Raw genomic sequence first — 22,244 nt, forward strand, 5'->3', positions numbered from 1 at the left:
GCATTATTTGAATAAAACATGAAATAGAATTTTAGGAGCTCTTTGTTCACGAAAATCTTAAAATCATGATTGGAAATTCTAATCTAATCTCACAATCTTGGTCTGAGGCACAGGTATAGCTCTGGTAATAACAAATTTGAGAAAGAAGAATCAGAATTCTAGAAGATCAAGGACACAGACAAGAGACAGTGAGGATCAGAAAATCCTGAGGCATAGAGGTTTTTAACCATAGCTGTAGCTTAAAAATAGAGAATCATAAAGTCATGGGACTGATCATTAAAGTATAGTCATGAATATTAGAAAAATTATTAGAATCAGATTCTTCAAGCTACAGAATAGTGGACCCAGCACTAACATTTCGGAATTAAGCAAGAGAGTCGTAGATTTATAGTATGCAAATCGTCCAATCAGACATTCCTAGACAGGAATTCAAATTAAATAATACATACATACCTTAGAGTTAAAAAAAAATCTAAAACTACAGAACCAGCAGCTCCCAGGAGTGGGATCATATTTTTCTGCACAAAATCTTAGTGTACCAGTATGCCAGTTTTGTCTGTTTGTAGAGATGGAGTCTCACTATCTTGCCTGCCCACCTGGGAGTGCAATAGCTAGTCACAGGCAGGATTGTAGCATATGCTACACGTATGGCATCGAACTCCTAAGCTCAAGCATCCTGCTGCCTCAGCCTCCCAAGTAGCTGGGATGACAGGTGCCTGCCATGGCACTAGGCTTAGTCCCAGTATCTTACTATAATGAATAGGTTTTTAGACTTTGACCAGAAGCTTTAAGTCACAGGCTTATAATCAAAGTCAAAAAACTTAGCCTCTGGGTCATGAAATCTTAGAATTACAAAATCACATTCTTAGATTTATGGAATCACATTAGGATAATGATCCAGAATTTAAAATCCGGAAATCTGGATCACAGGATCTTGAAAATACAAAGAACCAAAAACCCCGTATATCAAAAGGTCCCCATGATATAATCCAGTTAAAATTTTAAAGTTTTAAGCCTTTTTCCCCCTTTGGAAAAACGAAACAGGAAGAAACCTGTATTTTCGCTTCATTAATTTGGAAGAAGGAAGGCGAGAGTTTTGTTTAACAAGTACAACCCCCCCCCCCTCCATCCCTTCGAGCACCCCTCTGCTGGGGAAGGTCGTCAAGTACATGGTACGAATATTTCCACACACCCAGGTCGATGCAGCGGGGATCTGGGCTCTGCCCCGTTTTTCCGAAGGCAGCTGCCCAACGCGTGACGGCTAAACCTGCCCTCAGCTCACCGCCACGAAGAACGTGACTAAAACCCCCGAAGGCATGCCACTCGCTTATGCCCAGAACCCTCTGCTTGTGTGGCACCCTCTGCCCAGCCCCGCACCTACATCCCGCTCCCCAAAGCTGAGTCCTGGCTGGAGCCTCTGGAGCCCGGCGCCAAGGCCGGGAATCCTAAGGGTAGAAGGAGCCTCGGAAATCAGCACTTGCCCTCCGGCCCCCAATTCTCCGGGTAGAAAACTGAGGCCCTGGGAGCGGGAAGAGACAGGCCCAAGGTCTCCGAGTGAATGGCCACGGGGCTGCGCGGCGAGGAGTTGGAGGCGCTGTGCCCCAGGAGGGCTTAGACGGAGACCTGCCTCTGGGGCTGCAGGAAATACTCAGAAACCAGACACGAAGCAAACGGGTCCTACCTGCCCACCCCTTTCCCAGGAGATGCGCCACCTTTCCCAGGGCAGCTACCCCCACCATCTCTCTCCCACATCTCCCCCACACTGACACCCCGCTGCGGAAAGGGGCTGCTTGGCTTCCCCTGGGGGTCTTGAGAGCTGCCCCTCGCCCTCCACAGGAGGCGGGAGCCTAGCCTGCATCGTCTTTAATCTGTGCGCTCTCTCCACCTCATAGAGAGGGGTTCCAGCCACTCAAAGACCAAAGACCGACGATTGGGAGTGAGGGGACGCCCTTTCCCTAAATATTGGCAACAGCAGGACTCCTGAGATCCAAACCCTCGGTACAGCCGAGGAACCTAGGACCCAAAAGGGGGGAAAGTGGCTAACTCTGGCACACGGGCGGGTGGGGAGCGCAGTCCTGAAAGAGTCGCAGGTTTAAGGTTCTGCTAAGCCGAGAAGTCGCGATGGGGTATGGCAAGTCACCTTCCCTTTCGGCCCTAGGAAACCTGGTCCGAAAGATGGGGGTACTGGGGAGGAGTGTGGGCAGGGCAGCGAACTGCGGTTTGGAAATCATACTGGAAGATCTTGGGAACCAGTCACTCAGATATTCTCTCTTCCCGTCCTCCTCCACCCCACGATGACCAAGCGCCCCTCCGCCAATTCTCACCCTCTCAGGACAGAAAAGTAAGGCGAGCCCTTCCTTTCACCTGCGAGTCCCAACCCTCAGCAGAGGCCAGAAAAATCCGAAAGCGCAGAGTTGGGGTGCCGAGGTCTCCCTAGCGAGCAGTCTCTGGACTCTCTGAGCCTCAGTCTCCCCGTCGGCGCGCAGAGGCGTCTGGCCCCGGAGGATCTCCAAGCGCCCGCCCCGCTCTGACGTTGTGGGGCTCCGGCCGCACCGCCACAGTTGCTCCTACCTGGGGAGGTGCGCCCGGACTCGGGGGGCGGGCAGTAGGAGGGCGGGCAGGGAACCGGCGCCGCCCCACGCTTCCTGGCGCCTTTAAGGAGGAGAAGCCCGCGGAGGGAGGAGCCGGTGCGGGTGTGTGCCGGGGAGCGCCTCGCCAGCGGTCCCCGAGGTGGGAGTCCAACGCAGCGGAGAGGAGCAGTTTCCCACCGCCCCGCCCGGGCCAGCGTCCAGACCTCGCAGCCCGCGCCTCGCCTCCCTGACCTTGGCGCGGCCCGCAGCCTCGGCCGCAGGGGCGCGGCATGGGCGGCCCCGCCTGATCGCCCCGCGCCTGCACTAGCTGCCCCGGCTCAGGCCTTCGGGCCGGCAGCCTCTTCTGCGCGCACGACCTCGGAGGTTATCCTGAACCAGCGGGGACCCCAGACCCGCTGCAGCCGCCCCAACCCGGCACCGCTTCCGGACCCCTTGACCGCCCGGCACCGCCACGTACGGGACCATTCAGTTGGTGACGGGAGCCTAGTCCTCCCCGGCCGCTGCCGCCGCCTGGCCTCCAGCCACACACCACGAGCCGAGCCGTCGGCGGGCCGGACGCTGTGCCTCTGTGCGCGCCGCGCTAGCCCGGCTCCGAGGGCGCCCAGCCTCCCGCGCGCCCCGGCCTGGGACCGTGCTCTCCGTGCCGGCCCGCGAGGAGGCCTGAGCTCTTCGCGGAGGACGCTAGCGTCCGACCCGGGACCCCACGTCCGGGCGGGCAGCTCCCAGACCGCCGCCGCCCGGCCCTCGACAGCGGCGGGCAGCGCGGGCGCCGGGGATCGGGACGCGGGGCCATGACTGCGGAGAGCGGGCCGCCGCCGCCCCCGCCGCAGCCCGAGATGCTGGCGGCCGTGAAGGAGGAGGGCGGCGAGGCCGCGGCGACTGGCACCGGGGTCCCCGCGGAGGGCGCGGGCCGCGGCGCGGGCGGGCGGCGCCGCAAGCGCCCCCTGCAGCGCGGGAAGCCGCCCTACAGCTACATCGCGCTCATCGCCATGGCCATCGCGCACGCGCCCGAGCGCCGCCTCACGCTGGGCGGCATCTACAAGTTCATCACCGAGCGCTTCCCCTTCTACCGCGACAACCCCAAGAAGTGGCAGAACAGCATCCGCCACAACCTCACGCTCAACGACTGCTTCCTCAAGATCCCGCGCGAGGCGGGCCGCCCGGGCAAGGGCAACTACTGGGCGCTCGACCCCAACGCCGAGGACATGTTCGAGAGCGGCAGCTTCCTGCGCCGCCGCAAGCGCTTCAAGCGCTCGGACCTCTCCACGTACCCGGCCTACATGCACGACGCGGCGGCCGCCGCAGCCGCTGCCGCCGCCGCCGCCGCTGCCGCCATCTTCCCGGGCGCCGTCTCCGCCGCGCGCCCGCCCTACCCGGGCGCCGTCTACGCGGGCTACGCGCCGCCGTCGCTCGCCGCGCCGCCGCCGGTCTACTACCCTGCCGCGTCGCCGGGCCCGTGCCGCGTCTTCGGCCTGGTTCCTGAGCGGCCGCTCAGCCCGGAGCTGGGCCCCGCGCCGTCGGGACCCGGCGGCTCCTGCGCCTTTGCCTCGGTCGGCGCCCCCGCCACTACCACCGGCTACCAGCCCACCGGCTGTACAGGGGCGCGGCCGGCCAACGCCTCGGCCTATGCGGCCGCCTACGCGGGCACCGACAGCGCGTACCCTCAGGGGCCCGGCAGCGCGCTCTTTGCAGCTGCTGGCCGCCTGACCGGACCCGCTTCGCCCTCCACGGGCGGCAGCAGTGGCAGCGTTGAGACCGCTGTAGACTTCTATGGGCGCACATCGCCTGGCCAGTTCGGAGCGCTGGCGCCCTGCTACAATCCTGGCGGGCAGCTAGGCGGGGGCAGTGGAGGCACCTACCATGCTCGCCATGCCGCCGTCTATCCTGGCGGGATGGACCGGTTCGTGTCCGCCATGTGAGCCGAGCGCAGGGACGAAAACTCGTAGATACCTCGGCTGTCCGTGCAAACTAAGTTTCCTGCAACCTGGAACAGGACTGGAGAGAGGACCCAATTGGGACCCAGGTGGAAGGGCCCGAGAGGGCTGTAGAGGCTCAGTCCTCCGGCGCACCGCATACACACCGTTTTACTTTGTAAATGGGAGGAGGTGGAGCGAGGCAGCCAACGCCCTTGGACTGGCACTAGGGACCCTCGATGGGGCAAAGCCCCAAAGGACATGCCTTTCTGGCGTTCCACCAGGGAGTGTCCTTGGCGATAAAGGGAGGGCGGCGTAGTGTCTACACCAGAGTCCAGGATCCGAATTGTAGGAAATCACAAAACTTCAATGTCCCATGTGCTGCTGAAAACTCGGGCCTTTACGCAATTAGGCTTCTTCTGCCTTTGACTACGTTACAAGTCTACAATAAAAGGATCAGACAGCGCCTTCTTAAAGTAAGGAGGCCAAGTTTGCAAAAGAAGACTTTTAAAAAGATGGGACAAATCTTTCTGCTCTGATTTACCTGGGCTGGTTTTACCTGCCTCTGAAAACTGCAGACCTAGCTCTGAGTCTGAACTGTGCCTCAGCTCCCCAGTGTGACCCAGTCCCTTCAGCCCAACCTACAGTCTGCCCATGGGTTACACAAGAGGGCTGCACGATTCTGCTGTACCCCCCATTGTCTTTAAGGGCCCCATCATCTTGGAAGCTGCTCTGCGTATTTGGCAGCATTGATGGGCCCCCAGGGGCCTCTGAGTAGCCGTCCAAAAGCTAACCGCTGTCCTCGGAAATAGGAACAGAGCTGACGTCAAGCATCTAACCTAAAGTGCCACAATTAGTTACAGGCAGCAATTATAATTTATTGAACTTTTGAGGAGGATGTGCCAGTCATTCCATAGCTGTTACTGCCCAGTCATAAATCTGATTTTCCGGTTAGGCAAATAGAAATACATTGGTCTATTGTCCACTATTTCTTTTCATCAAGCAGCCCTGGATCCAGTGGGTGAACTAAGTTCAGGGAGATGGGAGGACGCAGGGGAGATGAGCTCATAGCTGAGTTTTCAGTAGCCAGGGTTGGCTCTTCCATCCCTGGCACCCGTTGCTGCACCTCAGCAGCCTGCCCGTGCAAAAATGAAAGAGAAAAATTAAATCGGGGTGATCAATGAAGTAAGCTCTAGAAACTGGATTTTTAACTTCGTTTTGTGTCTTGTTTTAAGCAGCCTCACAAAAATCTGAAAATCCAACAACTCTACCACTTTTCTCTTGAGAAATCTTGTAAATTTCAATTCTGGGGCACAAATTTCCAGTGTTAAATATTTCAGAGGCTCCTTTCACAGCTCTTAGATAAACCTGAGTGGTCAGATGAACTGTTCTAATAAGAATCTTTGAGCAAGTGAGTTCTGGCAAGAGAAACTCAGCCTCTTTTGGCATAATTAACTTGGTAGGGAAGGGTGATGTGAAAAAGAAGGTTGTATGAAAACCATTGGTAATTTTTATTATTTTATTTTGGGGACTTCACTATCCTTCCTGTTCACAAAGACATGTGAACTTGTTTCAGACCAGACAGGAATTTGTCTAAATCAATGCTCTCCAATAGAAATGTAATGCAAGCAAGCCGCATATGTAATTTTAAAATTTTCTAGTAGCCACATTAATAAAATAAAAAGAAACAGGTGAGATTAATTTTAATAATATATTTATCCAATATAGTCAAAAATCATTGCAACATATAATCAAGGTAAAATTTGTTGAGATGTTTTACTTTTTTCATACGAAGCCTTCAAAATTTGGAGTGTATTTTCCACTTACAGCTTATCTACATTTGGACTAGCTACATGCCAGGTGCTCAGTAGCAACTATTCGCTATTCGTGCAGATCTAGTCGCTGGTCCTTCCTAGCTTTGTAGTATTAAATGACCACCTGGAGGTGAGAGCCGGCTGGAACACCAACCCTGCCCCTGGTGGGTCCACATTCCAGACCAGCCAAGGTGTTGGGCCTCCTTCCTCTCCCTAGGAACCTTTGCAGTTACGGGATCCAAGAGTCCCCAAGTACAGCTAGACAAGCTGGCTGCCCCAGGCGCAGAGGTCCGGATGCCTTCCTTGCCTAGTTGGCAGGAGCGGGAAATTGAGGGTCCTCACCCGGGAGTTTTGTGCTGGCTGGGGAGAGCCCCGCCTCCAGACTGGAGCTGGAGAAGTGTGGTCTTTGCGCCTAGTTAGTGCGTGAGTCGAGTTTTTCTCTGTTTCCTAATTACCAAATCGAGTGCTTCGACATTTGCCATTAACATCAAGCCTGTCCCTTCTCCTTTAGTGTTCTCCTTTGTGAAAGGGACATTTGTGACTGCTACCTCAGAGGGTCCACCTAAAGTTAAATGAGACAAAAGAGGTGGGAAAACACCCTGTAAACTGTAAAGCGCTGAGCATAGGAGGGCAGAAAGGCTTCAAAATAAATACGCGCGGAATTGTCACGAAGCTTCGCGTTAAAGTCCGGGGAAAGAGATAGATAGGATGGGAAAGTGTGGGTGTCTCTGTCCCCCACCCTCCTGGTCAGCTTGGGCGACAGGTAAGATTATGCCAGAGGCAAGGGTTAGCGCCGGGAAAGAGAGGGCGCTGCGGGGAGGGAACAGGGTGTGTACTGCGGGAGCCCCGAGGAACGGGGAGACCCGCGAGGGTTGGGATCAAGGCGGTGAAGACAGCGACAGCGGTTCTCCGCCTCCTACCGCCGGCGACACCCGGAGCTCGCGCGCCGGCTGGCCGGCCGGAGTGCGCGCAGAGAGCGAGCGCCTTCCAGACGGTGCGCGGCGCCCCCGCTTCACCAACCGCGGGGACGCGGGCGACCCTCCAGCACGCATGACTCTAGGACCCTGAGAACGTTCCACTGCCGGGTCTGGGAATACCAGCTCTAGGAATTTCCAAGCCGTGGGGACGGGACGGGACCTCCTAGTCGCCCGTGTGTGGGGCTCAGAGGCTGAAGATGCGCTTTTTATTTTATTTTTCTTCTTCCTATGATGAACGCAGAAAAATCGTTTGCCCCTCTCCGGGCCCTGCACACCCGGCGTCGTGTGCAGGCGCCCCGGGCTGTGGGTAATTAGATGCGTTCTTCCCTAATTGCCCAAGGCTCGTTAGAATTCGCCCCAGAGCTGTAACATTTATTTTCTTTCAAATTAACCTAGCTTGCAATTAAGTTTAGGAAACCAGCAACAAAAGCAGACTTGGCCCGAGGTCGTTTACTACGAAAATGGATTTAGGAACTTTCTTCCCCGATTTAAGGGGAAAGATTCCTGAGGCCAGCGATTTGGGAGAGGTGTCTGGACCGCAGAGGCCAAGTGGCAGCGGGAAGCTGCCCACCGGGTGGCGGGCGCTGGCAGCAGCGGTGGCCTCCCTCATCTAGGCGAGTCTACTCCCGTAAGAGTAAGGAAAACGTCGTCGAAGCGACTTCTGGACGGCTTGAGCCGCACTCCACACGGATGAAATGGAGCGCTGTACGGAGTTGCAGTTTACTGAGCACATTCGTAAACATGATCTCATTTACTAAGAACTTTGTGAGAATTTTCTTTTACTAAAATTATTTTCTTACTACAAAATCAGTGTGTGTTCGTTGTTTAAAAAAAAAAACAGGTAAGAGAAAGAAAGAGGGAGGGAGAGAGAGAGGGAAATAGCAAAACAAAGAGGAAAGAAGTCAAAGGAACCCATAGTTCTCCCAGAGAAAGCACAGTTAACACTTCGGTGCATATCTTTGCTGGATTTTGTTTTTATTTTTTCCCCTATACAGGAGGCCTGAGTCTTTGTCACTGAATTGCTATGAGATCTTGAACAAGTTCCTTCCAGCCCTGGGTAGGCCTCAGTTTCCCCACCTGTAAAACTGAGTGCAGGTCCCTTTGACCCTCACTTTCTCTAACTCCTCTCACTTTGCTCATTTGAATCCAGGATGCGCTTCTGCAAGGGCCAGGAGGGAGGCCAGGGGGAGGCAAGCCCTCCCTGCTGTTTTGCTCAGGACACTGAGGTCTGGTTGCATGGGCTTCCCCTGGGAACTTGCTAGAAATGCAGACTCTCAGCCCACACTCCAGACCTACCAGACCAGCACCTGCCTTTCAACAGGACCCCCAGGTAACCATATGCCCTGGGTAAAGAGGCAGAAGTTGGAAAAAAAATGTTTTATATTGTTACGATCAGAGATGCCAGAATAACTTCTAGAAGCCTCTTGTTTCTGGCCAAGTACCCCAACCAGTGCTCCAAAGCTACCCTGTGACTCTGGCTGCGAAAGAAGAGAGGGATGGAGTGCAAGGGGACAGGCCTGGGGTGGAGTGTTCACCTCTTCTCTTGTAGGTACTTTCTGAGCCTTGGAATCCTAGCCCTAAGAATGCACCTCACCTCATGTTTCCAGCTGTAAGGATGACTTGACAATGACATTCAACAAGAGTGTATCCGAAAGCCCCCTGAAAGCTGGGTTGACAGTTAGAGCCAGAGCAGGAACCCAGCTCCTGACTCCCAGCTGAGGCACTTTGAGGACCTTGAGTTTGATCTCTGTACCCTCCCTAGGCAGCAGTCATTTGCCCAAGTATAAAATAAACTTGGCCTCTGAGCTCTCAGCTCCAGCCCCAAATTTGGGGTGGTTGGGGGTTTAGGAGAAAAATAAAGCTTTCTGCTCAGGACACAATGGCCAGCAGGAAGGGGCTCCAGTCTCTGAGTTAGTCTGGGCTGAGGGATCCTCTGGTTAATAGTCTAAGGTCCTGGGTGCCCTAAGGAGCCCTCCCCTGCCCCAAACACACATACCTTTCTGGAGAACTTGGGTTTCTGTGCTCATCCCATTCCTGAGAAGTGCTGACTCCTGGGTGGGGGTTGACATGAAAAGAGAGCTGGAAAAGTATGTCCCTGATGAAAAGCACTTTAGACAGGGGCATGTACCATGAAGGGTGGGGCAGGGGCCCAGGCTGGGGAATCACATCCCCAGAATTACATAGCAACACGCTGGGAGACCAGGACTCTCATCTCAGTGCTCTATGAGTTCTCAGTAGGAATATATAGGAATACTGTGAGTGTGTATAGAATTTCTATAGAGCCGAAGATGGGGCATGTCACTTGCCCAACATCTCACAGCTATTAAGTGTCCAAGCCAGTCTAGAATTTATGGGTTCCCCCTGCCCCAAGGAAGGCTGCATTTGCTTATCATCTTAATGTGGAAGTAGAAGTAATCAGGTGGGGGCACTAAATATGGGGTAAGAGGTTGGGGTAGAGTGCAGCTTGGGGAATGGGCTTCCCCATTTGGGACTCCATTACATGGATGGGCAAACTGAGCCCATGGCCAGTTAAATAAATGGCTTAGAACTACCTAGAGGGAAAGTGGTGTGACTAGTGCTCCTCAGACCAAACTGAGCAGTGAATAAAATTTAAAATTCAGTGGACAGACAGAGTGGGGGAAAGATAGGAGGCCCTTGATGAGTTCGATGCCTGGTTTCTCGGTCCCTGCCCTCTCTCCAGAGCCTTCTCTCCCTGGCCGAGGCCAAAGCCAGACTTTACAGAGCCCTTGGAGTGGTCTTCACTGCTTGGCCTCAGGAGAGGAATACTGTCTGCTCCCTGGGGAGTTCCCTGACCCTCTGCCAGCCCCACACCCCATCTTCTGAGAGTGAAGGCTCAGATTTCCAGCTCGGCCCAGAAGGGTTAACTGGGCGCAGAAGCACGTAGCCAGGGAGGCCCCTCCCAGGATGAGGAAGGGATTGGGAAGCCGGAATCAGGGTGGATCTCAGGCCTAGCGTGCAGCACCAACTTATCTTGCTATGGGAGAAGCTGGAGTAGTGAAAACACACTTCCCTCCTGGGCCTGGGCAGAGCAGAGCCCCAGCTATGGATTTTCAGCAACCAAGCAATAGCTTGAAAGCCACAGCCTCTGCCCTCAGCCCCAACGCCAGCCAGGGCCTCCCATAGGTGCTCCAGCCTCCATCCTGCCCCCACTGCCGGCCTCACCTTTCTGAAGCTGAGCTCCAGGCCTGCGGAGCAGGCCCCCTGCTGTCTGCAGCAGAAAGCCTCACCTCCTCACCTTCACCCAGGACCCTCTGCCAACCCTCTTGCGGACTCATCTCCCATCTGCCCTTCCCACACCACTAGGCTGCAGCCAACAGGCCACTTGTCACCCAGACACCCCCATGCATTCTTGTACAGCCATGAATCTGCTCTGACCGTTCCCTTTCCACCAACCACCTAACCCTGTGCCACGCCTCCATGGCCACCGGCCCATAGGAGCCCCTCATCTCTCCCTGAGCACAGCACCAGCCCCCTAAGCCTGCCCCCTGCTTCTTCCCTCCCCTGGGGCAGTTTCCCCACAGCAGCTCACACACCAGCCAGACCTCATCTCTCTCACCGTAGCCCAGTAGACAGGAATGATTAGGAACATCGCATTTCCTTGAGCAGTCCTATTAACGGTTTCTCACCTTCCAATATGAGAAAATTATATTTAGTGAGTGTTTTCAGAATTTTCCCTGCCCACATAACGCTTTCTTTTACCCCAAACTTTCATCAAAACCTCATATTCAATCGAGAGTAAGATGGGGTCAGCCATCATTTTTCCTGCACAAGCACTCATAAAGAAAGAACGGTGTCCTTTCCTGGGGATCGTGCATGTGGCATTTGATGGTAGAGCAGAGGGTGACCAGATGGACTGGGTCGAGGACACTGTGCAGAATGAAACAAGGTACCTTCTTTCTGGCGTATTCAAGAAGGCATACACCCGCCAGTCGTCTACCCATCCAGCTTCTCCCCTTCTTTGCTCACAAGACACTGATTTTGTTCAGGTTTCAGTTGGTCATGTGTTTTAGGGGAAGTCTTACCCCTTGGGGATTAATCTTGACTCACCTAAGGTAAGCAAGGTGGTGAATCCATCACCCTCGCCAGTGATCCATTTGGAAACGACAGGCAGGGGATACTTTGCAGGCCAACGAGATGTCAGGAAAAATCTGCTGGGAACTTCTGAGAAACATGTATTTGTTCTTAAAAAGAAACGAAGAAAGAGAAAGAGCCCCTTTCCACCTGGATGTTGTTCGCATGTGACAGCCTAGAAGGGGGCAGCCAGGTGGGGCCAGAGGGCGCCAGCCTAAGAGAACACACCACCGTGATGAGGAGCAGAGCAGAAAAGCAGGAAGGGCCTGTGGTCTGATGACATCACTGAGTTCTGAGGAACTAACCCTGTGCCCATTCCCCATCCCTGGGGGCTCCTGCCGTCAGGGATAACACATGTCCTCCAAGCTGAAGACTCTTCTCCTTGGGTTTTCTGCAGCCAAAGTTACCCTAACTGATACAGGTAAACTTTACAGGGCAGGGGAAACTGAGTCTTGGTTTATTTGCTTTGAGACTTCTCTTGTCATTCTTATAAATAAATGTGCAGCTAACAAGTTCTCTAGTCCCACCCCTTGCATTCCAGAAGGAGAAACCAGGGAAGGTACCTTGCCATGGTTACCCAGCGAGTTAATGTCGTAGACCCTAAGCCAGGGCCCTTCCCCAGCTTCAGGTGGCATAGCAGGAGCACAGCTGGCATAATAATCCCGACATTACCCAAGAGCCACTGTGTTTGGGGTATACCAAGCGCTTATCTCTTTGGACCCTCACAGCTGCCCTGGGAAGCAGCAGGTTTCAGCTGCATTCTTTTCAGGTGAGGACACTGAGGTTCAAGAAAAGGGGTGACAAGCTCAAGGTCATGTGACCTTTGCATGGGAGGAACTGACCCTCAACCCAGGTATAACAAGTCCTCAGCAAAATGAATCAGAAGTCTGGGGACTTTTTCCCCCAGGATGTGGGAATCAGGAGACCTGCATGGTGTGTGGACTGGCGCTCAGGAGTAGTCCTCTCTCTGCGCCTGAGCAGGGTGGGTACTCCACACACCCTGGGCTTATCTCCATAGGGCGTGTGGGGCTTAAAGATAATGTCTATAAGTGTGTAGATCTGGTTGCTTCAGATCCTACAAAGTAGGATGGTTAGCGCCAAAGCTGAAAAGAACTGGCTTTTGCTAAAGAACAAACCCTATCACCATGGGACAGTGCCTCCTGTCACCCCACCCAGGACCCTCCCAGCTTCAGCCAGCGTGAGTCCCATCAAGGCGAAAGCTGCAGGAGCAGGCCCGTAGTTTACAGAACACCTGGGAGAGGCTGTGGGTAGCTGGGTAATTTCCAAATTAATTGTAGGAGAAACCTAACAAAACAATCTGCAGGCTAAGCATCCAGGGAGCTGGACCGTGAGACTGACAGCCTGGAATCCAGCGAGTACAATGCCTCAGACCACAGACAGGAGGGCCCTTCCTCCTTGTGGGGAGCAGGGCTGACTTCCTTCCAACAGGGGCCCGTCAGGGCCTGCAGCTGGGCCCAGAGGAGAGCAAAACCCTAGGACTGAAACAGCCTTTCCACCCAAATCCCAAACCACGATTAACATAAACAGATTTCCTGAAACACTACTGCAAGGTTAGCTAGCTGGGTGAATTGTCCTGGCAGAAACCTTGATTCTCAGCAAGAGGCTTTCAGGCCTCGTTTTGGAGATTTTTTTTTCCAGAATTTATCCTCAGGAAACCCTGGCAAACTACCTACGGGCGTGGAATGCACCTGAAGCCTCTGCTATATTGTTAGTGACAGTCAAATCGTACCTTTCTCAGGTACTTTGCAGCTTTCCAAGAGGCTGCCTGCCTTCATGAGAAAAGCACTGGTTCAAATCCCAGCTCTGGTGCCTGATCAGGTCGTAGTCCCCACAGACTCCCCTAGAAAGTAGTTACTATAAACTAGGAAATAGTAAGAGCAAGAGTTTGAAGCCAGACAGTCTGGCTCCAGAGCGTCTCAGTAGTAACACTTTGCAAGCTGGGGCTTCCCGGTTTTCAAAGAGGCAGTAGGCTAAAAATCGAAATACCCCTGTGCAGCCACCGTCTTTATGTGTGACCTTGGGTGAATCCCTTACCTTCAGTATTCTCATCTCTACAATGGGTAGATGTGTGTGGCTAGGGGCAATCAGATGGCCTTCAATGTCCCTTAGCATAACATTTAGTGAGTCTGCGTCTCCCTTCCATGAACGTGAGCATGCAGATGAAATGGCATAGAGGATGTGAGTGTTTTCGTAAATTGCAGTGTGATAGTTTATTATTTTCTAAACCCTGCCATGCATGTCATCATCTCATGAAATCCTCACAGAAACCCCAAAATAAGTGAGATGGGAGAAGTTTTACCACACTCATTTTAACAGCACGGAGAGCTGAAGCCCAGAGAGGAAGCCCAGCAAGTGGGGTGGAGCACACCTGCCCCCCTGCTCTCACCGTCGCACGGTATGAATTTCTGCAAATGAATGAACACCCACGGTACATTCATGATTCCTCCACTGCACCTGGCATCGCACCTTGCCTACGGTGGGTGCCCACAGCCCTGCAGACCTGGGAAAGTAGTTTGGTGGCAAGAAGCATAAGAGACAGCTCTCATCCTGGTTACTCACCCTGGGTCTAGGGGGGCTTAGGTCTACACCCCAAGATATGGGCCCAATCTTATAGGCTGCTCAGCCCCAGGGGGCCCAGGGATAACTGCAAGCCCTTGCCGCTCTACTCACCACCTGCTGTGTTCACCTTCCAGATGGAGCACCGATGGTTGCCCCTGACCTGCCCTGGGGCCTCACACCCTATGTATCCTGCCCTACCTCTTCCATATGGTGTGGCGGGGAGCTTTAGATATGGCTCCCTGTGATCCCTGCCTCCTGGTAGTCAGACCCATGTAATCCTCACCCCTCAAGTGTGGATTGAACCTAGTGAAAAGGAATAGGATGTCCCTGCTGTGATTAGGCTACGAAGGCCATGACTTCCGTCCAGTTAACACTCCCTCTTGCCCACTCTAATGAAGAAAGCCGCCATGTTGTAAGACGCTGTGTGACAGGCCCGCACGGCGAGGAGCCCGGCACTGATGAGAGCTGAGGCTTAGTCCTGCAGTCTGCCCGCCAACGCCCGCGCCAGACAGCTGGGACGTGGATCCTTCCCAGTCACATCCCGAGATGATGACTACAGGCTTGTGAGAGACCCGGACACCAGGGACCTGGCTAAGTCATGCCACAGAAGCTGTGAGACAATAAATGTTGTTTTAAGCCATTAAGTTTGGGGATAATTTATTATGCAGCAGTAGATAACTGTGCACAGGGGGCGCTCTCACCTGACACCAGTCTCTGGCCAGGCTTCCCCTGCGAGCGCGCACACACACATGCACACGCACACGCACAGACGGCCTCTTCCCCCTGGGTGGAAGATTGAAGTCCTTCTGCCACCTCAGCAGAGACATGTTGAACCCTGAAACCTGGGAATCCCCCCAGTCATGTGTACTTGTAACAGGGGATGGGGGCAAAGAGATTGGGGAGCCCTCCCAAGAAGACAGAGGGAGGGAGGATCAGGGAAGCCGACCCCCAACGAGCCTGGGCATATACGTAGGACCCCTGATCACCCAACCATGGGACACTGAGTATGTCACTACTTCTGTGGAGAGGAGCCAAGTTTCACAATACCCAAGTCCACATTGAAGCCTTTTAAAAAATGACTGCGTGCAGTGTCAATAAAAGCAGATTCAACCCACTTTCTTTTGGCCTTCAAGTCTGACATCAAAATTAGCATGAACTGCTCCCAAAAGGAAGTAAGTAACACGCATGACAACCTTAAGCTCGAGGCTTGCCTTTGGAGACCTCAGCCAACCCCCATCCCGGCTGAGGTTTTCTCAGAATGACACTCACGACTTCCGCTCCGATCTGGGTTTGGGCACTATTGAGAGGGAGGAGGTGTTTCCTAACATTCTGTTCTTCTTCACATTCAGAACAAATACTACAAAGAGAGTCTTGAAACTACCTGACCCCATAGCAAGATCTTTCTGACCACACCATAGAAACATTAGGAAGGATCTGCCACGTTCTTAAGTAGGGCTGTGAGTTCAGAAAACAAACAGCACATGGCCAGTTGGGATGCCCGACAGCATGTGTGGAGAAGGCTCGGCCAATGCTAAGCTCCCTATGAGTCAGGGGTGTCATAAGGCCGCCATACTAATAAACTCTATTTGAGGCAGCATTAATAGAAACAGAGTGTCCAAAGTAAGGAAGTGCTGGTCCTGCCCGACTTTACCCTGTTCAGAGTGCCTGCGTTGCTCCTGAGCATCACACTTTTGGGGGGACATTGATTAACTGGAATACACCGTGAGAAGACAATCGAGATGGGGCAGGGGCTGCAGCCTGTGTCCCAGGAGGAGCACTTGGATGAAGTGGGCTTGTGTGATCTAAAGAAAGCCAGACTGGGGCACATCCCCTTTCTTTCAGTTCCCAAGGAATTTCCAGGGTAGGGAAGGTAGGAGGGAGAGCACAGATAGGATCAACACAACATAACATCAGATTCCAGCTAATAAAAGGAAGAAGTTTCAAATAGTTGGAGACAGCCAAGAGTGAAGCTGGCTGCCTCGGGCAGTAGTGAGCTCCCTGTTCTGGAGGGGCGTCCAGACAGATTTGAGAAGGGATTCAGTGGGGATGTTATAAGGGAATCCATTTCCCACGTGAGGGTTGGGCCCAGGTGACTTTTGAAAACCCTTCCAGCCCTAAAATCCATAGAAGAATAAATATATGTTGTTTTAAACCACGAAGTTTATAGTAATTTGGTTCAGAAACTATAGGAAACTAATATAGCTATATATAGCTGTCTACAAGAAACTTCAAATGTAGACTTATTAAAAGTAAAAAGATAAAAAATATACACTATACAAACATTAATCAAAAGAAAACATGAGGACTATATAATATCAGATAAATTGGACTTCAGAGTAAAGAAAATTATTAGGAATAGAGGGGAACAGTGCATATGATAAAATGGTAAACTCATCAAGAACACATAGCAATCCTAAATATGTATGCACCAAAAACCAGAGAACTACAAAATATGTGAAGCAAAAATTGAAAGAATCGAAAGAGGCAAATTCACAATTATTAATATAATTGGAGACTTCAACACTAATTTCTCAACAATTTATAGACTAACTAGTCAGAAAATCAGCAAGAATATAGAAAAACTCGACAATATCAACAACAGGATCTAGTCAACACATATAGAACACTCCACCCAACAGCAGAATACACATGCTTTTCAAATGCCTGTGGAGTATCATCAGAATAGACCATATCTTGGACCATAAAAAGAAAACTCAGCCCATTTAAGAGAATTGAAATCCTTCAGAGTGAGTTCTCCAAAGTTCTCAATGCTCAGAAAAACATAATAGGAAAATCTCTAAACACGACAGCACACACTTCTAAATAATTCATGGGTAAAAGAGAAAGTCTCAGGGACTTTTAGAAAGGAAAAAGGAATTAGAAAGAAAAAAGCATGAAGGTGAATGAAAATTATAATACAACATATCCAAATTTATGGGACACAGCTAAATCAGTGTTGAGGGAGAAATTTATAGCACTAAAGGCATACATTAGAAAAGAGGAAAAAAATTTTAAATCAATAACCTAAGTTCCCACCTTGTCTTAGTCCATTTTGTGCTGCTATCATAGAATACCTGAGACTGAATTTTTAACTTAGGAAAAAACAAAAAAATTATTTCCAAGCCCAGATGATTTCACTGGAGAATTCTACCAAATTTTTAAAGCATTAACACCAATCACACAGTCTCTTCCAAAAAATAAGAGAGGGAGGAATATGTTCCACTTCATGTTATGAGCTAGTATTACCCTGATAACAAAACCAGGTAAAGACAGCACAAAAAATAAAACTATAGACCAGAATTCCTCATAAATATGGATGGAAAAGTCTTTAACAAAACATTAGCAAACAGAATTCAGCAATATATGAAAAGAATTACACACCGTGACCAATCAGAGTTCATTTCAGAGATGTAAGACTGGCTCAATATTCAAAAACCAATATAATCCATTATATTAACAGGCTAAAGAAGAAAAATCACATGATCATATCAGTCAATGCAGAAAAACCATTTTACAAAATTAACACCTATTCATGATAAAAACCCATAGAAGACTGGTAACAAAGGGGAATTTCCTTGGCTTGATAAAGACTATCCACCAAAAACCTACAGCTAATGTTATACTTAATCATGAAAGTCTGAATGTTTTCCCCTAAGATCAAGATCAAGCCGAGGATGTTCACTTTCATCACTTTCATTCAATATAGTGCTTGATGATTAGCCAGTGCAAAAAAAGGAAATGAGTCATACAGATAGGAAAGGAAGAAACAAATCTGTCCCTATTTGTAGATGACATGTTTATCTACATAGAAAATTCCAAGACTCTACAAAAAACCCACAAACTCCTAAGACCTAATAAGTGAGTCTATCAAGGTCATAGAATACAAAATAAACATTGTTGATATAGACAAGATAATCATAAAATTTATGTAAAGGCTAGAATGTAACTAGAATGGTCAAAGCAATTTTGAAACAAGAATAAAAAGGAATCATTTACCCAATTTCAAGACTTGTTTTATAGTTACAGTAACCAACACTATATGGCATTGGACAAAAATATGGATCACAAGCCGGGCGCGGTGGCTCACGCCTGTAATCCTAGCACTCTGGGAGGCTGAGGCGGGCGGATTGCTCGAGGTCAGGAGTTCGAAACCAGCCTGAGCAAGAGCGAGACCCTGTCTCTACTATAAATAGAAAGAAATTAATTGGCCAAATAATATATATATAAAATTAGCCGGGCATGGTGGTGCATGCCTGTAGTCCCAGCTACTCGGGAGGCTGAGGCAGCAGGATTGCTTGAGCCCAGGAGTTTGAGGTTGCTGTGAGCTAGGCTGATGCCACAGCACTCACTCTAGCCTGGGCAACAAGCTAGACCCTGTCTCAAAAAAAAAAAAAAAAAAAAAAAAAATATGGATCACTGAAACAGACTAGAGAAGCTCAAAATTGACCCCCCAAAATATACTCAACTGCTTTTTGAAAAAGATGCCAAATCACTTCAATAGAGGAAAGATAGTATTTTCAACAAATGGTGCTGAACAATTGGACATCCACAGGCAAAAAAACCTTCCAAACCAACAAACAAAAACCCTTGACCTAAGTCTCACACTTTATACAAAAATTAATATAAAATGGATCTTGGATTTAAAGGTAAAATGTAAGACTATAAAACTTTTAGAAAAAAACATGGGAGAAAATCTTTGGGATGTAGGGGCAGGCAACGAGTTCTTAAAATATCAAAAGCACAATCTATAAAAGAGAAAATTACTAAATATGACTTCATGAAATTTAAAAACATTTGTCCATGAAAGATCATGTTAAGAGAAAGAAAAGACAAGCTGCAGAAGGAGAGAAAATATTTGCAGACCACATATTTGACAAAAGATTCACATCTAGAATACATAGACAACTCTCAAATCTCAACAGTAAGAAAACAAACAGTCCAAGTAGAAAATGGGCAAAAACCATGAAGAGATATTTCACCAAAGAGGTTATACAGATGGCAAGCAAGCACATGAAAAGATGTTCAACATAATTAACCATTAGGGAAATGTAAATTAAAACCACAATGAGAGATCGCCAGACACCTATCAGAATGACTAAAGTACAAAACAGTGACACCACTGAATGCTGGCAGGGAGCCAGAGAAACTGGATCACTCATATGTTGCTGGTGGGAATGTAAAATGGTACAGCCACTCCAGTAAACAGGTTGGCAGTTTCTTAAAAAGCTAAACATGCAACAACCATATTACTTATGAATTGCACACCTGGGCATTTATCGCAGAGAAAGGAAGACTTATGTTCACAGTAAAATCTGTAAATGAATGTTTATGGCAGCTTTATCCATACAGTAATAGCAAAAAGCAAAAAAAGCCAGATATTCTTCAACAGGTGAATGGTAAAACTGTGGTATATCCATACTATGGAATACTACTCAGTAATAAAAAGAAATAAATTATTGATATATTCAACAATTATCTATAATCTCCAGAGAATTAAGCTGAATGAAAAAAGCCAGTTCCAATAGATGGCATGCTGTATGATTCCATTTATATAATATTTATGAAATGAAAAACTTACAGAAATGGGCAACAACTTGGTGATTGGCAAGGGTTAAGGAAGGGGTGCAGGTGGAAAGGAAGTGGGTGTGGATATGGAAGCACAACATGAGATATCCTTGTGGCGATTGAAATGTTCTGATCCTAACTATATAAATGTCACTGTTTTGGTTGTGATATTATACTGTTGTTTTATGAGATGTTACCTTTGGGGAAAACTGGGTTAAGGATGCACAGAATCTCTCCATATTATCTGTTACAAGTGCATGTGAATCTTGAAAGTAAATGTTGAGCATAAAAAAGAAAGTTCACTGATGAATATATGCCTTAAGATTTCCACTCATTAAAAGTGCCACATCGACAGAACTCAATGATATCTTTCTTGTTTAGGGATTCATATGTATAGGAGTGATATTAGAAATATTCACTGTCTAGTTCAGCACAAGCACCAACCAATCCAAGTAGACACCCTGCCAATCAGAACAGACGCTGGCTGTAAACAACAGGAAATGCTTCACTGTACATGAACGGCTCGCTGAACGTCAGTCCTCCATATACCATCATGGTATAACTATAAAGAAATATTTGGGAATGATTAGCACAAAATTCTGGTTGGTAGTTATCTCAGGCAAGGAGGAATTGGGAAGCAAAAGGGAAGAGGAGCCCAAAGGGGTCTATGGTGATGTTCTGGTCACTAAAGCAGAGTGGTGGGTTTAAAAATGCTCAGATGATGATGATGATGATGATGATACCGATGGTGGCAGTGATGGTGACGTATGTTGTATCTATTCCCTATTTTACAAAGATGATAGATTTCACCAAAAACTTCTTTTTAGGAACACTGAACATCTTACTAACTGAAGATCATAGAGTTTGACCTCAGTGCCTATGGTAACTGGGTCTCAAACCTAGCCGCCTGACTCCTAATCCAGTGCTCTTTCCCCTCCACTTGATTCCATGCCAGAGCATCCTCTTGAGCATGAATGGCTTGTCAAATGTTACGGGTGAGAGTTGTGGAACACTCCTGGACTGCCAGAGCACAAAACTTCAGGGTTACCGGGCACACACTGGGTGAGTGGCACCCCCTCTGACGGCAACGGGGTGGGGAAGCTGAAGCACCAGGGGAAGCAAGAAAGCTTCATCTTTCCCTGCTGCATTCTTTTTAACCAAAGGATTTGTTCTGTAAACTTTGGATTCAGTCAAAAGGCCACACTTAAGGACCTAGAAGGCCACATGTGGCTTTGAGGCCGTGGGTCCCCCACCCCAAGATGGGTACATAATAGCTGTCTGTATATCTTTATAGGGTACACGTGATGCTTTGGTACAGGCATACAATGCAGCCTAATCAAACCAGGGTAACCGGGGTATCCATCACCTTGGGCATTTATCGGGTTTTTTGTGTGTGTTAGGGACATTCCAACTCCACTCTTTTAGTTATTTTAAAGTATACCATAACTTAATGTTGACTAGAGTCACTTTGTTGTGCTATCAGAAATTGTTCATTCTATCTAGCTATGTTTTTACACCCAGTAACCATCCCCCCCAATCCGCCTTCCTCTCCACTACCCTTCCCAGCCTCTGGTAACCATGATTCTACTTTCTGTCTCCATGAGATCAGTTGTTTTGAATATTTAGCTCCCATATATGGGTGAGAACATGAGAGATTTGTCTTTCTGTGCTTGGCTTATTTCAGTTAATGTAATGTTCTCCAGTTCCATCCATGTTGTTGCAAATGGCAGGATTTCATTCTTTTTTGTGGCTATATAATATTCCATTGTGAATATGTACTACAATTTTCTTTATCCATTCATCTGTTGACGGACACTTAAGTTGATTCCAAATCTTGACTATTGTGAATAGTGCTGCAGTAAACATGGGAGTGCCGATATCTTTGTGATATACTGATTTCCCCTCGTTTGGATATATACCCACCAGTGGGATTATTGGGTCATATGGTAGTTCTATTTTTAGTTTTTTTGTGGAACCTCCATATTGTTCTTCATAGTTGTTGCACTAATTTACATTCTCACCAACAATATTCTAGGGTTCCCCTTTCTCCACATCCTTGACAGCTCACGTCTCAGGTGTCTGCTTTCACCCCTAGAAAGTCCCCTCCAGAGCACCCTACCATCCAGGCCAGCTAAGCCACCCAAACCATTTCAATGACAGAGAATGACACACCTCCAATGTAGCCAAGAGGGGGCAGATGAGGGGAATCCTGTCTACAGTGGGTTCTCAGATTGGCATGCCCACCCCAGCGCCCCCCCCACACTTTGTCATTAGACAAATGGAGAAACCAAGACAGCAGGAATTGGGACAGGTACTTGGGATTACCCAGCAAGTCAGGAGCAGTCTAGGACACTCTGGCTGCCTGCACAAGGCTGGCAGCAATGGGACCTGTCCGCCCACCTTTCGTGGAAGCAGCCCAGGGAATTAGTCCTGATGCTAATGCCTGGCGCTGGAGTTCCTGACACCTCTTCTTGGATCTAGGCCCTTTCAAAAGGAACATTTCAAATAGGAGCCATCAACACTTACACAGGGTGCGTCTTAATCCACAGAGGATCATTAGCTTCACCCCAGTGATGGGCCGTCCATCAGCACCTCCTGTTCTTCCACCAATTATCTATCTGCTAATTATCTGGGATTAAGAATTGACACAGAGCGACATGGTTATTAACCACATATTTGCACAGCTTATTCATGTAAGTGGGGCTGCTCCGT

The 22,244-nt window shown here is 49.4% G+C and overlaps 1 protein-coding gene across 1 annotated transcript; it reads left to right on the forward strand.

Annotated features, from left to right (window-relative positions):
* The first annotated feature begins 3,225 nt into the window (after window positions 1-3,225).
* On the forward strand, window positions 3,226-4,878 carry FOXE1 (forkhead box E1). Its single transcript, XM_012769120.2, has one exon. The coding sequence runs from the start codon at window positions 3,383-3,385 to the stop codon at window positions 4,508-4,510; it is 1,128 nt and encodes a 375-aa protein (XP_012624574.2). The 5' UTR covers window positions 3,226-3,382; the 3' UTR covers window positions 4,511-4,878.
* The last annotated feature ends 17,366 nt before the right edge of the window (window positions 4,879-22,244 follow it).

This window comes from Microcebus murinus, chromosome 12 (genome assembly GCF_040939455.1).
Source record: "Microcebus murinus isolate Inina chromosome 12, M.murinus_Inina_mat1.0, whole genome shotgun sequence".
Lineage (NCBI taxonomy): Eukaryota > Metazoa > Chordata > Mammalia > Primates > Cheirogaleidae > Microcebus > Microcebus murinus.

What these genes read in the sequence shown, in the direction of transcription:
- FOXE1 (XM_012769120.2), top strand. Translation starts at nt 3,383, where the DNA reads ATGACTGCGGAGAGCGGGCCGCCGCCGCCCCCGCCGCAGCCCGAGATG.